Raw genomic sequence first — 14,806 nt, 5'->3', positions numbered from 1 at the left:
TCTCCTTCTCCATTTGGTGCTTTCTCTCTCTAAATTTTAGAGATAAGAACAAGAGAAAGAAAAAATAAAAAAATAAGATTGAGAGACGTAAAATTTAGAGAAAGATAAACATAAAATGGAAAAGGAGAGAATAGGAGGAGAGGATCCAAGTTCTGAATTGTATGGACTGATTGAAAAAGTTTGGTGTTACCTCGAAGTTACCTTTGATGATTTGGCTACTTGCCCTCCTTAAATTAACCATGTTCATTTTATTTTCATTGACAATGATCCCCTCTACAATTTACTAAAAAAAATGCTTCCAAACACATAAAAAGAATGTGTGCGAACGAATAATTGGAGATAGTTCATATATTCATATAATAATGAAATGAGAAATATGTCAGAAGACCGAACTTCTTCCCTCTCCTTTTCTTCCTCAAGAACTGTGCACTAGTAATTTGTTCTGGTCATGTTTTCATGATTTAAAGTCCGAGGTATATAAAACGTCATCATGTCTACACATCGTCGGTCTGCTTTATACTTGACACAGTATCTTGCAGTTCTTGGCCCATGGTCTCAAACGGAAAGAACATAACACATATTCCTGAAACAAGAGCTACAATTACAAACAGAAGGACAGCTGCAGTTTGATGACATCCGTGTACTAAACCCACTGCTACCAATGGACATAACATTCCACCAATTCTACCCACTGAGCTTGCGACTCCGACACCGGTGGTTCTGACTGATGTGGGATATATCTGCAGTTCATATAAATCTTGCACATGTTAACTTCCACCATTTATAAAGAAGAATTAGACCGAAAAACATTGCTGTGAAACCATGTCTTATACATGACGAAAGTATATAAACGAATAGTTCCTATCTAATAACTGGTGAGACCTTTTTTCTTTGTGGTAACTTATTAGTTTTAACAGTTAATTCAAAAACAATGAGGTAGGGAGTAATTTAAAGCCAGGTATAGTTTGCATTTGTTTTGACAATTCTTAAAGAGGACTAGTTCATCCATAATTTGCTTTATTTTTTCTAGGAGCACTTCTATGTAACAAACACAGAGAACTAACTTTGTAAGGAAATAATGCAAATGCTAACAAATTCCGTAAAAGAATTGGTTAAGAAATAAAACACATAAATGTTTCACGAAAAATACACCATTTGAAGTTAATAATGCTGTACTTTTTAATTGATACTTTGCATTATATGCTCTTAAGACACGTGTTAGCAACCCCTTAAGATAATAACATTCTTCTTATTGATGCAGAAGCTTCATATTTTAGTAGTCTTATTGGATTGGACTTTTACCAATTGCTATACAATAGTACTTATCTTAATATTCAACAACAGTATAGAATAGGTTTAGCTTCTTTCTACCGAAGAATGCACAAGATTTCTCTCAAAAACTCTGCTTCAACCAGATCATTCAAAATTAATTAAAATATATTGCATAAAGACATTACCTCTGGGGCATAAATATACACGATTGTGAAGGTTACTGTGATGCATATGCGAGCTCCAAATAAAAGGCCCGTTGTTAGGTCTTCAGGCAGATAGAATGTTAATGGGAGAAGGAAAATACAACACATGAAGAACATGATCGACATTGATAGCTTACGACCAAGTTTATCCACTGCTACGGCTGACAAGAGGAGCCCAGGTAGCTCTGTGCACAAAATTTGGCATCAATCATACATTTCCCGGGAATGGTATAGTAAAACAATTCTGAAATCAGTAGTAAACATACCTGCAAAACTAGCAATAAAAACACCTTTGTAACTTACATCCTGGGACTTCTCTGTCTGCAATTTATCTGGGATACATTTACTATTTCTTTTCAACTCAGAGGTCAGCAAAACAAGGCCATAATATGAAAAAGCATTACCGAAAAACACTGCCCATAATAGAAGGGTTGACCTTGATAATTTGGGTGAAAGGAGCACTCGAAGTGATGAGATACCACCTAAATTAGAAATCATTCCTTTAGGAGATTCAACTTCACTTTTTCTTGGGGAGAGTAAAACCGTGTCTTCTGAAGGGTTGTCAATTTTTTGTAGCTCAATTTGATTGTCAGAAATAAGGACACCGGAAGGAAGTTTTTTGCCATTTAGTCTTGCTATTGTCTCCAAAACGTTAGTTGCTTCAGTTGTTCTACCTTTCAAGCATAGGTATCTTGGTGACTCTGGTGTCATTTTGTAAAACAGAAGAAGGAAAGATGTGGGAAGGGAAGATAGTGCAAGAAGCCATCTCCAACCCAGTCTTGGCATCACAATCTGCAAGGAACATTGCATTGGGTGAACCCATCATCTCTATGATTTGTCAGGTATTCAACAGAGATAGAAACGTTACATTGCATTGACAGAACATTAGCAAGATTAGTAAAAGTTTAGATATATTCCTTAAGACAAGTAAAGCCATAACAGTTTCCTAGGCTAAATGATGAAAGTAAATGGTTCTTTAGCGATTGTATTTTCGTAATAAAAAGAAAATTTACAATTTCTGTCATGTTATACATTACTTAAGTCTTTTGGCAGTTAATTGTTGGCTACACATAGGAAGGAAGTGGCAAAATGCTTTTTGTAATTAATTTAGCCGTTTACAACTATTTAAATTGAGGGATCACAATAAAATTCTTTCTTGCATGAAGGAATGATAGGAAGGAAATAATAAATAACATCTGAAATTAGAACTAAATTAAATCAAGGAGATTTGGGATATCTCCTGATTCTCCTACACTTAGACCTTGAATCCTAGGTAAGTTCAAAATTTGAAATAAAGGCTTAAGCAAATTGGAAATATACATAGCTCTCGCAACAAACAAATAGAGTTAACATTATAACTACTAGTTTAACTGCAAACTGGCTGAGATTTGAATCATCTAGGCTTTGTTTGAGTGTTAGGAGGGAAAGGAGGGGAGCATCTTTCACCTTACTTTGAAGAGTACTTTTGGAGAGGATGAGAGCATGCATATTGCTAATATTTTCTTTGATTTGAGAGTATTATAAAGAGATGAAAATGATTTATAGATTTATTCAAAACCCTCAAAATCCTCCTTCAACACGTTTCCTACATATTGAAGGGTTTTGGTCCAATGAAAAAAGAAAAACCTCCACACAAGATGGGGATCTACTCCCCTTTCCCCTTCCTTTCCAAACACCCAGACAAAGCCTTAATATCAAGGCGATATTGCACTCACCTTCCTTTGGTGTTCTAAAATGGCACATACACCCCTTTGTTAAGTAAAACACATTGACCTTTCCTTGATTCAAGAGATCCGTATTCTTTCCTTACATACTTTTTCTGTTTCTACCTATCTCACTACTCACTATATTAACCTCATCTAAATACTAACCAACTCCTCTTATGTCTCATTTTGTTACATTTGCGGAGGTGTCAGTTATCCTCTTTTCTCTCCTAGTGTAGACACTCTTAAGTACTGGTTTACAATCAATATGTATGTCTATCGTGTATCATTGTAACAGAGGAAAGCTAGGAAAACAGATCATGAACTGCGTGCAAAGCTAGGAAAGAAAGAAGAACAATCAAGTTTTATCGCACCAAGTGGAGTCGGCTACATGGATCAAGTTATGCTATAATGTTCTATCATAAACCATATTTCTATCTTTTCTTATACTTTTTCTTGGTCTTCCTCTGTAAATAGTGATTTGACTATTCTCCATCAGAACTGCTCTCTTTGCTACAGAATCTATAATTCTTTTCTACATGCCCAAACCACTTAACCCTAATTTCCACCATCTTTTCAATTATATATATAAAAAAAAAAAAAAAAAACATTAACATAGATTTTAATCTTTGAATGCAATGAATGAAGAAACAGACAAAGATAATGAATTTACCCAAGCAAGTGATGCTTCAAAAATTGTACCAACAGTCCAAAAACCGGAAAACACAACCATCCAGGTACCTCTATTAGGAGCGGGAACAAATTCAAGAAACCACGAGGACAAGACAGGACCGCCTCCCAAACCAAGACCAACAAGGGAACGAAAAACAAGCAAGGAGACATAATTTGGGGACAGAGAACTAAAAAAACCGGCAGTAGCAGTAACAGTAGCAGTAATAAGAAATCCTTTTCTCCTTCCATGTTGATCAGAAACAATGCCCCATGAGTAAGCACCAATTAACATTCCGGCAAAAACAACACTTGTTATGAAACTTTCTTGATGAGAGGAAAGGTTCCATGCAGATTGAACTGCAGGACCTACAAATGAGAGTAACATCATTTCCATTGCTTCTGAAATCCAACCAATGCCGGCGTAAACGAGAACGAGTATTTGAAAATTTCCAAAACCTAATGTTATAAGAGCTTCATCTACTGTATAGCTGCTGCTACTGCTTGAGCCTTCAACTTCTTCCCCTGTCATCTATAATAATGTATTCATTTCATTTAGTTTATCTCAAATCGAATCGAAGATGGCATAATGAATGAATAAATAAATAAATAAATTGAATTGAATTGATTTGATTGATTCGTACGTACCATTCAAGTATATGGAATATGGATCTTGTTTGAGAAAGCTAAGTCAATGAATGAATGAATGATGTATACAAATTACAAATACAACAAACAAAGAAAAGAATACCAGAAAGTTGAATGAATCTAAACGCAATGCTATTTAGATTTATTTATTTGAATATTCATTGATTCATTCCAGTTTGGTAAGTTGACGACGACCGACATACAATACTCTCCTATCGGTGATGAACACGTGTTATAAGGGATTGCTAACAACACCCCCACTTTTTCTTACTCTCCTATCCGTGATGAACACGTATTATAAGGGGTTGCCAACAACACCCCCACTTTTTCTTATACAATCTCTCTCCCATGTTATTAGAATGTGTAATACTGTAATAACAAAGTGAAAAAAAATTATACGATCGAGTAATTTTTTTATTGTTTTTCAAAAAGATATTTTTTTTTATCCTCCATTTTCAAAACCATTTTTTTTAATCCAAGAACGTCTAGTCTTTTAGCTTAACCAATGTCTCGTTTGAATCCAATCTTAGACATACATCAACGTTAAAACTCTTAGGAGAGCTTGCTGCTCAGTTGAGAGTCCCATGATGCTCGAGACAAAAACTATATTTTTGTCTCGAATTTACTTTTTTTTTCTCTCTCTTTCTCTCCCTTTCTCAAATTTTGGTATTTCATCTTATTTTTCAATGAAGTTGTCTATCTATTTATGACGGGACGTTGTTTATTGACCATATTTTTTTGTAACACAAGGATATTTTAGTATAGTCTAAAAAGTGCTACCACGTCAAATGAATAATTTACATTATAAATAATGACTCAGAAACAAAAGGAGAAACTAAAATTCCGAAGAAAAAAAAAATGAAATTGGGGACAACAAATTAAATTTTAAATTAGGGATTAAAGTCATTGAGATAAGAAGGATTGCCCCTTATTTATTGATGAAAAACTGATCAAAGAAATCGTGAGATGCTTTGTTCTAAGTCACAACTACCTCATATGATGCAACCTAGGGTACTCAAATACAGTTAATAGAACTTCATGTGTCACTTAGAGGCGATGGAACATTTTCGTACAAGTCACTTTGAAAGATTCGTGTGCTTTCGAGAACGTCTCTTCAATTTTGAAATTCAAAACTTCCTATTAAAGATCTTAATGGAAGACATGTCATCAAAGTTCAATTTTTACAAAGATACCGAATAAAAGCAAAAGGAAATTGGGATAGCAATTCGGTTCTCAAACTTCATCAAGTTCAACTTAACAAATGGGGGCAAGCTCGAAGATAAACCTCGGCCATTAACATGTTGAAAAAGACACATTGTTTTGCAAATCATCTTGTCATCACGAGCTAACGATTTGGGAGACAACTATTTTGAATTGGGCTCGGACCTAATCCTTAGTCAACCTTACTTTAAGGCACATGCTAGAACATTAGTGAGCTCACCTAAGCATAATATCCTTCTAGTAATCGATCACTGCATGATCAACATCAAAGGACAATCCGTTAATTACGTTGATAATCTCTCAACAACATCAACGAGATTTATCCCAATTCACCCGAGACTTCACTTATAAAAGGAGAACTACTCTTAGAGAAAGATACACATTGTATTATAACATGTCTACCACTCTCATCAGAATGTTTGCAATGCATCACCCCCTCCGAGGAACACCACTTCCATCCGCCGTTGTACACTACAAACTCCAGCTACCATCTCCTATCCACCTTAGATCAGTTTCTTTTTGCACTACTCTAGATTAGACATCAAAGGATGTCATGCCTAATGGAAGCCTTATTCAGCTCATAGACCGTATTGTTCATTTTAAGACGTCTCTCTATATTCAAGATGGGTAAGATAGAGTGCACTAATGCATGCACACTTACCAGAGATGGTGTTACGCCAGTCCTAGATCCTTATGAGGTCACTAGAGTGATCACATATTCTGATGCTATGGACGAAATGTGGTTGCATTACCCAGATCATGTGGTTCATGACACCACCAGAGAGCATGTTGTGATGCATCAAGGATGATACTTTGATGGATTCTCCTAAGAGTTTAGCACCAATGGCACTCATACTTCGAGGGTTAGCTTATAATCCTTCATTTGAGATTATTTATTATCCATTACACACTTGTAGGAATACTTTACATGTATTCTTACATTGTTGTTTGCTGGCGAAGTTTAAGAGGATTTCTCACTGTTGTATTTCATGAACACTTGTTTATGTAATTACTCAATTTTAAAGACTATTTTATCACTTCATAGATGCTTCAGTCGATGCTTGAAAAAGTGCAAGTAAAGAGGAGAGATTCGGACCTAGTCTTTATGTACCAAAGTGTAATTACTATGATTTAAATAATTAGAAACATATCATTTGAATATAATAATCATAATAACAAACGCTGTAACAAGTCCAATTAGTCCCCTGTAATATCTACATTTTCTTTTTTGGTTCTTTTTGTACAAATTATAAACAAATAATGCAATTAACATATTCTAATAGACGAGCATCGCCATCCTTGAAAAGACCTGTAAATGAGTCAATGTTCAACAAAGTCAATCAACCACCACAATTTAAATGAATACTTAATTTAAATATTTTTCAATATATTATAGATGCACCAAGTGACAGTAGTATACACAAATTGAATGGAAATAATACGGTGACAAGACTAAGATGTTGATAGACAGACCACCTCTAAGAGGGATAAATGGATCATGGCCACATTATATTTTGATATATGTATCATCCCTTGGTTGGGTCTCCATAGAGTATTATTGACTGCACTCACTCACCGATCAGTCCTAAAGAGATTGACGTAGTCAATGTTTCCTACTTCAACAACTGGAAGAAATGAGATTATACTGAGTCAAAACAGATTCTCTACCATCCCCTATCCTTCCGGCTCAAGAAGAGTGATTCCAGCATGCAACTCCAAAGGTATTTTTAGAGAAACAAGCCAAAATTCGGTATTTTTACACTGATTTTTTTATATTTGTACAATTGTTTGCCTAATGCAATTTATTTATTGATATCAATATTTTTGTATTATTTCAATTTTTCAAAAATCAAAGGAAGAGTTTGTAAATTTATGTAATTTAACTGTGCAGATTTTAGGTTGCCTGTGAATATATACAGAAAAATAGTTACATTCCATTTGATGCAGCTATGTAGAAGTAGAAGCAATTTGACGGAACCTTACTTGTAGGAGGTATGTTCTCCAGGCCAGGGATGTTCAGGTATTCTTCTCCAAGACAGAGAGAGCTGGTGTCAGATAGTTATTTGCTTTGTCCGGCAAGTGGGCAACCTGATTAGACACAAAAATAATCAGTTTCCCTGAATGCAGATTAGATCAAAAGGAAATGAGTTTTAATATTGTTTTTCACATACCAGCTCATACAGCTCATTCCCATCCTCAGCAACGTACTCGTAACATACCTAGACAAGGTTGAAAATGTTAAGTTTCTTTTGGTTTCAAGTTATCTTTTGTTTTCATAGCCAAGCAGTTTACTCACATCAAAGCTTTTGTTTCTTGCAGTTGAATCATGGAGTGCCTTCACACATATATCGGCCACATCAGCACAACTGATGCCCTATAAATTATGACATTTGGCATTATAGTCAGACCAGTTATTCCAATAATCAAAATTGTTTACGGGTATTTGAAACATAGTATTAAAAATAAGTAAAGATCCGAAGAAACCTAAAAACAAGAAACGTGTATGATAGCAAATGTTGGGGGAAATAGGCTTTCCTCAGTGACAGTAAAGAATAGAAAACACTTACCCGAGATATTCTGTCTCCTTGATCAAATATTAGAGCACGCTGCCCACCAGGTTCTTCCTGTCAGCAAAACATTCAAGTCAGTACATAAGATTAATACACTATATTAAATTTGCATACTAACATAGTACTCCCTCCGTCCCGGTATATCTGAGCCAGTTTGGTTTTTCACACAGATTAAGAAAAATGTATAAATAAAGGGGAAAGTGGAATATATTGAATTGGGAATGATGAAAGTAGTATTAATTAGAGTTATATTGTATTGGGAATGATGAAAGTTGTATTGAAAATTGAAATGGCTCAGCTATTTTGGGACACTTTTTTTTAGTAAATGGGTCAGATATTCCGGGACGGAGGGAGTATTTGGTTTAGGGTATATGGAGGGGAAGGAAGGAAAATCTCTTCTCACTCTCTGCTCCCCTCTAATATTGAGTGGATTTAGAGGGAAAGAAGATGGGTGAGTGGATTTAGAGGGAAAGAAGATGGGTTCATAAAATTTTAAATACATTCACAAAATTGGTGCAACTAAGTCACAGCATTTAATATGATCAAAATTGTACCAATCTTAAGCCATTAATAATTAATCCAATGCACATTCAAAAACATATTCTACCGGCACACTACAAAAGAAACTGTACCTGCAATGGACCCGGACGAACTATTGTGTATCCAAGCCCAGATCTTCTCAAGGAATCTTCACCTGCCTGGAGAATTCGGGATTAAGGTGACCAAACATAACAAAAAGGAAAACATAAGACAAAAAAAAAAAAAAATCGATTCTCAACTATGTCAAAGAAATTAAACAAATGAACCTACCCTCTTGGCTTTAAGAACTTGCTCCCGCCTGGAAGGCTCAATACCAAGGCCAGAACATGAAACTAAGACAAAATCGGTTTCTTGTCCAGTCTGCGGCATATTCACATGCAAAACTTACATTAGGATGATAAGTACTATGAACACTACAGCAGAACAATAGAATATACATCTTCCAGGTGCCTAGTTATGCATTCTTCTTTTCTATTTTCAGATTACTAGAATCAAGCAGGCAAGCAAGAAGTGAAAGAATGCTTGCTGCAGAAGTATTTTCACACTGTCGACAAACAGAAAAAGACATAATAGTATTATTTGAATAAATAATTTAGATATGACAATGATGACAATAATTCCCTTCATGATTTTCTCCAAAATATCAATCAATATACCTAAATGAAAGAGTGTCAATAAGTGATTATTGCGGAGAGCCAGTTTTACTAAAAGCTTGTCCAAGTTGTCAGCAATTGGACAAGAATTGCAAGAATTACACAGTTTCCAGACCCAAGTATTTTAAATTGAAAACTATCAGCAGGAAAAGTTGAGTGTTTTATATTCCAAATCAATAAAGATAAATAATTATGATAAAGAAATATAGTATGCCAAAGAAAAAAGTCATACGAAAAGTAGTACATTTCAAAGAGCATCATGTAACATAACAGCATCAAAGGACTTCAAAGATTTCTAAGAGTTGAAGTTTATAAGACATGGCTAAATTTATAAGAATAACCACATCTTCAAGAAGATAGAAAAAAATTAATGATCTTAATAAAGTAAACACGTGACATTCTTTATTTCCCACACTATAGTTGCCTTGTTGGTATCCTTGCATTTTATTATAAGAAAAAATTTGTATAAGTATTTTATCCTTATCATCGCTCTGAACATTTTTGATTGTAATCTACACATGAACTAGTCACTTTATAATACATATAGACCATGAACATTAGACAAGCATATGATCTACATTGTTTTAGTTTATGCAAGAATAATAGAAAAATGTATGAAAACACCTACAGGCAAGGCTTTTATATATTCCAATATTAGCTGAAAGCTTCTCGAATCCTGGTTCTTTGACGCATTTACTATATCAGACCTCTGAAACAAGAGTGAATATAGGATCAGCACATTGTAACTATACACTACTTTAATTTAAATAAAATAATAACACAAGTCTGCGCAGAAAAAAAGAGGGGGGGGAATGTAGTGTAACAAAAGCAAGTAAATAGGGGGGAACTTCATAACTTATTGCCTAACTATTGCTTGGTTTCTAAGCAGGAGCAGTTAGAATGGTCCTAAGTAAAACAGGTTTGTGGTGGGAAGAATAGACGGGGTTAGTAAGGTTTTAGAATTCAAATTCTATAATTCTGTTACTAATGGACGTAATGGTCCACTGGAGGACTCTAAGTGATACTTGTAAGGAAAAATAAAAGGGGGGAAGGGGTATTATGTAGGAAATTAAAAGTTGTTACTAGACAGAGGAGCAAGGAATCAGGGACCTTGAATGTCCTAAAACAACATTTTTTTATCTTTTATACTATGAGGCCCTATTACAAAGGTTCGGAAAGCAAAGCCAGTTATTGAACTAATGGAGCCACTGCCTCGAGGTTCAAATGTTCAACCGGAGTTCAACTGCGATCTTACCAGTGGTGATTAAACACTATTTTTTAACCTTCTAATGTAATTTATTAAATAATATTATTAGTGATAGATATTACAAAAATGTTATTTATATCACAAAGTCAGAGACAAGACAAATGCAAGGTCCAAAAACAGAAGACAAATTTAAGTAAAAGATTCGGAAACAATAAGGTATTGGACATTACCTGTCTTCTAGGCTCAAACCGTATTGTTAATGTATGTACAAGAAAAGGGTCTAAAACTGGATGATCTGGTTTCACCGGACGAAATGATGAAAATGGCACTCTAACCTGTCATGGTAATACAGATAGGAAAGATGAAAGCTATGACTTGATCTGTCATCAGTAGTAACAAAAAAATATAAAAAATTAAGAGCGTGTTAGTCAGAATAATTAAACCATAGAGCCACTAAAATGAGAATGATTCTTACCCTACAAAATCCCACTTTTGTACTAATTCTTGCAAAATACAATTTACTCTGACTTGGATCCCCTGAAGGACCAGCTTCTAGAATTAATACATAAGGTCTTCCATTGCCGCCAACAGAGAGAACCAAGCCCTCATACCTATCATGACAGATGAACTCATTATGCTTGAATGCATGATAGAAGTTCATATTTATACAAAATATCAGCAAAACTATCTAATACCTGTCAAGAGTACTACCCAAAGGTAGAGAAAGCTTTTTTGACAGTTCTACATAGCCACCTCTATTGAAGACATACCCTAAAATTAAAAATAAAATATAGGGGTAAAATCAGAATTTCAGGACTACAATAATCTTGCAAAAAATGTTGGTGTTCATTAATATCCTCTCCATATACCTGAGAAAACAGCAGCTCCATTCTCAGTGAACTCAAATTTGGCATCCATCCCTCCATCATATTTTGAGGTAACTACATCTTCGAAGTAAGTTCCTTGACGAACTTCCCATCCATCCAGTGAAGATTCAGATTTAAATTTAGCAATTGTAAGCTTACTTTTGCTGCTTTTCCCAGCGCGCAACTGAGCCAATTGATTGTTGTGATCCTGAAATGCTTTAGATAGATTATAAACTCCTTGCTGATCAACCCTGAAGAGATCACCAGTGATAGTTGAGCGGGCAGTGGCACAATATATGATTTTGTTGCAGCCTTCTACAGCAGCCTTGACTGTGTTTGGATCACCAACATCCCCAATCACTATCTCTACTGACCTTGGAAGCAGCTCTACCACCTCTTCATCTGCCTTCCTTACCAAAGCCTTCATTGCAGAAAAAGTTGATTTAATATCTTATACCAGTTTATGTTTTGAAACTGTCAAATCATTTCTGACAAATCGGTGAGAACATTTCTAATCTCTGTAATATCCAATAACATAATTAAGGTGAATTGTCTTCTAAACCAAGGAAAATTAACCATTTTATTTTATACATACATATTGAATTGAATAGAATGAATGTGAAATTGCTAAATATGGTGGTGTTTGATTGGCTAAAAAACATGGGACTGGCTGGACAACCTTTTTTGTACCCCAGATTGATTTAGAAACTAACTGGTCATCAATTATGGTTGATAGAGAGTAGTTTAAAAAGAATAGAATAGAATAGAATAGAGAAGAACCTTGACAGAGTAACCCCTGAGCATGAGTTTACGGACAACAATTCGACCTATACGGCTAGTAGCACCAACAACAAGTACAGTAGTATTCTGAGCACCAGGGATGGCAAACTCACACATAGGACCTTCACGAACAAGAAGAGCATCTAGTGCCTCCACATCATCAGTACGTATAGTCCTAGAGATCTGACCCAGTCCAGAGAATTTTCTCCAAACCTCATCGAATATCTGCCGCGATCTTCGACCAAGTCCCACAGGGTTGACGTCGTCGAGACTAAGAGAAACAGATTGTTTGTCATCGTTGTTGTCGTCGTCGTTTTGGGTGTTGTTCTTGCTGTCTTTGCCATCCCTGGTGTTTGGAGCAGCGGCTATAGGAGGCAGTCGTTGTACAGAGGAGCGGGTATGCTGCTTTTTGGTGTATGAGAGGAAAGTAGTGTTGATTTGTGAGGAGGCTCCTGAAAGTGAAAGTGTTGTATTAATATTATGATACTTTGAGTACACAGCAGCAGCAGCAATTGTTGTTGCTGAAGGTGAGGTACTCATTGTTTGTAAAAATGTTCTAAATTCACACTAAACTAGTAGCATAATGAATTGAAAATGCAGTGGCTCGTGTGTGATCGCTCGCAATTGCCAATTGGAGGACTTGTGTCAACTTCAAATCTGAATTGGACTGACAACTGACAGGAATCGGATGGATAATTTCGAACATGTAACTTTACAACCAAGCCACACAAAATATGATGAATTCCGTGCTTCCACGTACTAAATAGGGAGTGTTTATTTTTTCATTTTTAAATTCATTCATTAAAAGAGTGGTTCAAATACACCAAGTACTACCGCAATGCTAGTACATTAACCGGACTTTAATGGATCTCACATATACACCTCATATATTTATAATTTTTTAATAAAAGTTTCTATTATAGACTCAATGATTCTAATGACAATACACCGGTAAGAGCTCAAATGAAAAATGTTTAAATAGGTCTCACTAACTTTACACCATTATACAAAAGTAAATTATTTATTAAATTATAAATTACCCCATAAAATATTACTTCCTTTGAAAGTGGAAGTAACTTGTATATATTTTATTAGTTCTTTTAAACGTGAGACTCGTTAGTTGCTAATGAGAGAGGGTCCTTATATAGTTGCATGAACTTTTTTTCTTCCTCTAATGGGGTCCTTAACATGGAGTGTTGGCTTAGACGGTGGCGGGTTATACTCAATCTTACTAAAGACAACAAAAATGAAAGGCATGAAGTGATACACACCGCTGACAACACACGACCATGATTTGTGTCAATGTTAAACTTAATAGTTTCTTATTTTATTAAAGCAATAGATTGTTATATTCTTGTCATTTTTGTATAATTGCTTCGTAAGATTTAGTACTACTGTTTTGGTGAGTTAGTTTTGTTTTTTTCAAATTAAACAAAAAAAAATTATACCAAGTACCAACAATGAATTGATTCAAGTGGTAAGAACATGAACACACTAAAACAAAGGAAAATGGTCATTTTTCACAAGATTACTAACTTTTTTTAAGGAAAGATGTCATAAGTGAGCTATGACTATCCAAAAAGAAGAAAACGAAGCAAAGAAAAGAAGAAGGGGACTAGACCAAAACCTCTTCAAGAGTTTACAAACCTAAAACAAGGCATTTCCAACCTGTTTAACCTTCAACCAAATAGCAAGATGACTTAGGGACAAACCAACATTAGCTAAAGCATCGACACAATGATTTCCTTCCCTAAGATTACTAACTTGAGCGAGTGCACATCTTCACTCTTAATTATTTTTTATAAATGGAACTATAATTGGTATAAAAAGGAGCGAATGAGTTTCTATTATTGTGGAAGAGGATCTCCTCCCCTTAAACAAGTGGTTAGGGGTTTGAATCTCGACTCTTGCATATGGAAAAAATTCGGTTGAGTTAAGAGAACTTGATTTGTGTGTTTCACATGTTATGTTGCTAATGATGAAAGCTTTGTACCGATGACACAATAATAAAACAAACAGGAGATTAAAATATTATATGATGGCATACATGTCATTCTTTTGATTTCTTTTAAAATATTATTTTTACGCGAAAAGAAGAGAGGGTAATGTTTATTTTTCATTTTTAAATTAAGCAATTTATAAAATGGTTTTTAAATTGACTAAAGAGTGATTGAAATATATGGATAATTTTATGATCCAAATGGTAAAGGTCATCTCCCTTAAACAAGTGGTCATGGATTCGATCTTTGATTTTTATGTACATAAAAATTTCAGTTGAGAGAGAAAATTCACACTGTGTTTTATAGGTTACCGACGATGCTAAAACAATGATGAAAACGTCGTGTCAATAATACGGTAACCCAAAAAAGAATGATTGAAATTTTATATCATCGTTCACATATCATTCCTTCATTAGCGCAGCTAATGTTCCTTCGCACACAAGCAATCTGAAATTAGGGTTTCTATGAAGGAGA

The 14,806-nt window shown here is 34.9% G+C and overlaps 2 protein-coding genes across 3 annotated transcripts; both read right to left on the bottom strand.

Annotated features, from left to right (window-relative positions):
• Window positions 1-228: 228 nt before the first annotated feature.
• NIAP (Major facilitator superfamily protein) lies at window positions 229-4,611 on the bottom strand. The gene is made up of 5 exons (XM_085706794.1): window positions 4,496-4,611; window positions 3,852-4,379; window positions 1,742-2,267; window positions 1,458-1,660; window positions 229-740 (listed from the first exon to the last, which is right to left on the bottom strand). Exons 1-5 carry the CDS (start codon window positions 4,496-4,498, stop codon window positions 495-497), a joined length of 1,506 nt encoding a protein of 501 aa, XP_085562920.1. The 5' UTR covers window positions 4,499-4,611; the 3' UTR covers window positions 229-494.
• A 2,207-nt stretch (window positions 4,612-6,818) lies between these two features.
• Window positions 6,819-12,958, bottom strand: HCF173 (high chlorophyll fluorescence phenotype 173). Of its 2 annotated transcripts, none has more exons than XM_085706793.1 (13): window positions 12,333-12,958; window positions 11,556-11,973; window positions 11,382-11,457; window positions 11,162-11,297; window positions 10,917-11,021; window positions 10,108-10,188; window positions 9,097-9,186; window positions 8,919-8,984; window positions 8,284-8,340; window positions 8,013-8,090; window positions 7,888-7,935; window positions 7,695-7,804; window positions 6,819-7,025 (listed from the first exon to the last, which is right to left on the bottom strand). In XM_085706793.1, the coding sequence occupies exons 1-12, from the start codon at window positions 12,870-12,872 to the stop codon at window positions 7,733-7,735; spliced, it is 1,767 nt and encodes a 588-aa protein (XP_085562919.1). In that variant the 5' UTR covers window positions 12,873-12,958; the 3' UTR covers window positions 6,819-7,025; window positions 7,695-7,732. The 2 variants fall into 2 exon arrangements, with proteins under 2 accessions (XP_085562919.1, XP_085562918.1); XM_085706792.1 differs by having other exon boundaries at window positions 7,700-7,804.
• Between the last annotated feature and the right edge of the window lie 1,848 nt (window positions 12,959-14,806).

The sequence above is a fragment of the Medicago sativa genome, chromosome 4, assembly GCF_051527215.1.
Source record: "Medicago sativa cultivar Bolivia chromosome 4, Bolivia_mono, whole genome shotgun sequence".
NCBI classification, from domain to species: Eukaryota; Viridiplantae; Streptophyta; class Magnoliopsida; order Fabales; family Fabaceae; genus Medicago; species Medicago sativa.
This window is presented reverse-complemented; position numbering and strand designations above follow the sequence as displayed.

Bases quoted from the DNA above. Each gene is read 5' to 3' on its own strand.
- NIAP (XM_085706794.1), bottom strand. The intron at 1,661-1,741 runs GTATGTTTACTA...TTTTGTGCACAG, and splicing joins TTTTATTGCTAGTTTTGCAG to AGCTACCTGGGCTCCTCTTG. The intron at 741-1,457 runs GTAATGTCTTTA...TATGAACTGCAG, and splicing joins TGTATATTTATGCCCCAGAG to ATATATCCCACATCAGTCAG.
- HCF173 (XM_085706793.1), bottom strand. From the start codon at position 12,872: ATGAGTACCTCACCTTCAGCAACAACAATTGCTGCTGCTGCTGTGTAC. The intron at 11,298-11,381 runs GTATTAGATAGT...CTGTCATGATAG, and splicing joins TTGGGTAGTACTCTTGACAG to GTATGAGGGCTTGGTTCTCT. The intron at 9,187-10,107 runs GTAGGTGTTTTC...AATATGCCGCAG, and splicing joins AATATATAAAAGCCTTGCCT to ACTGGACAAGAAACCGATTT.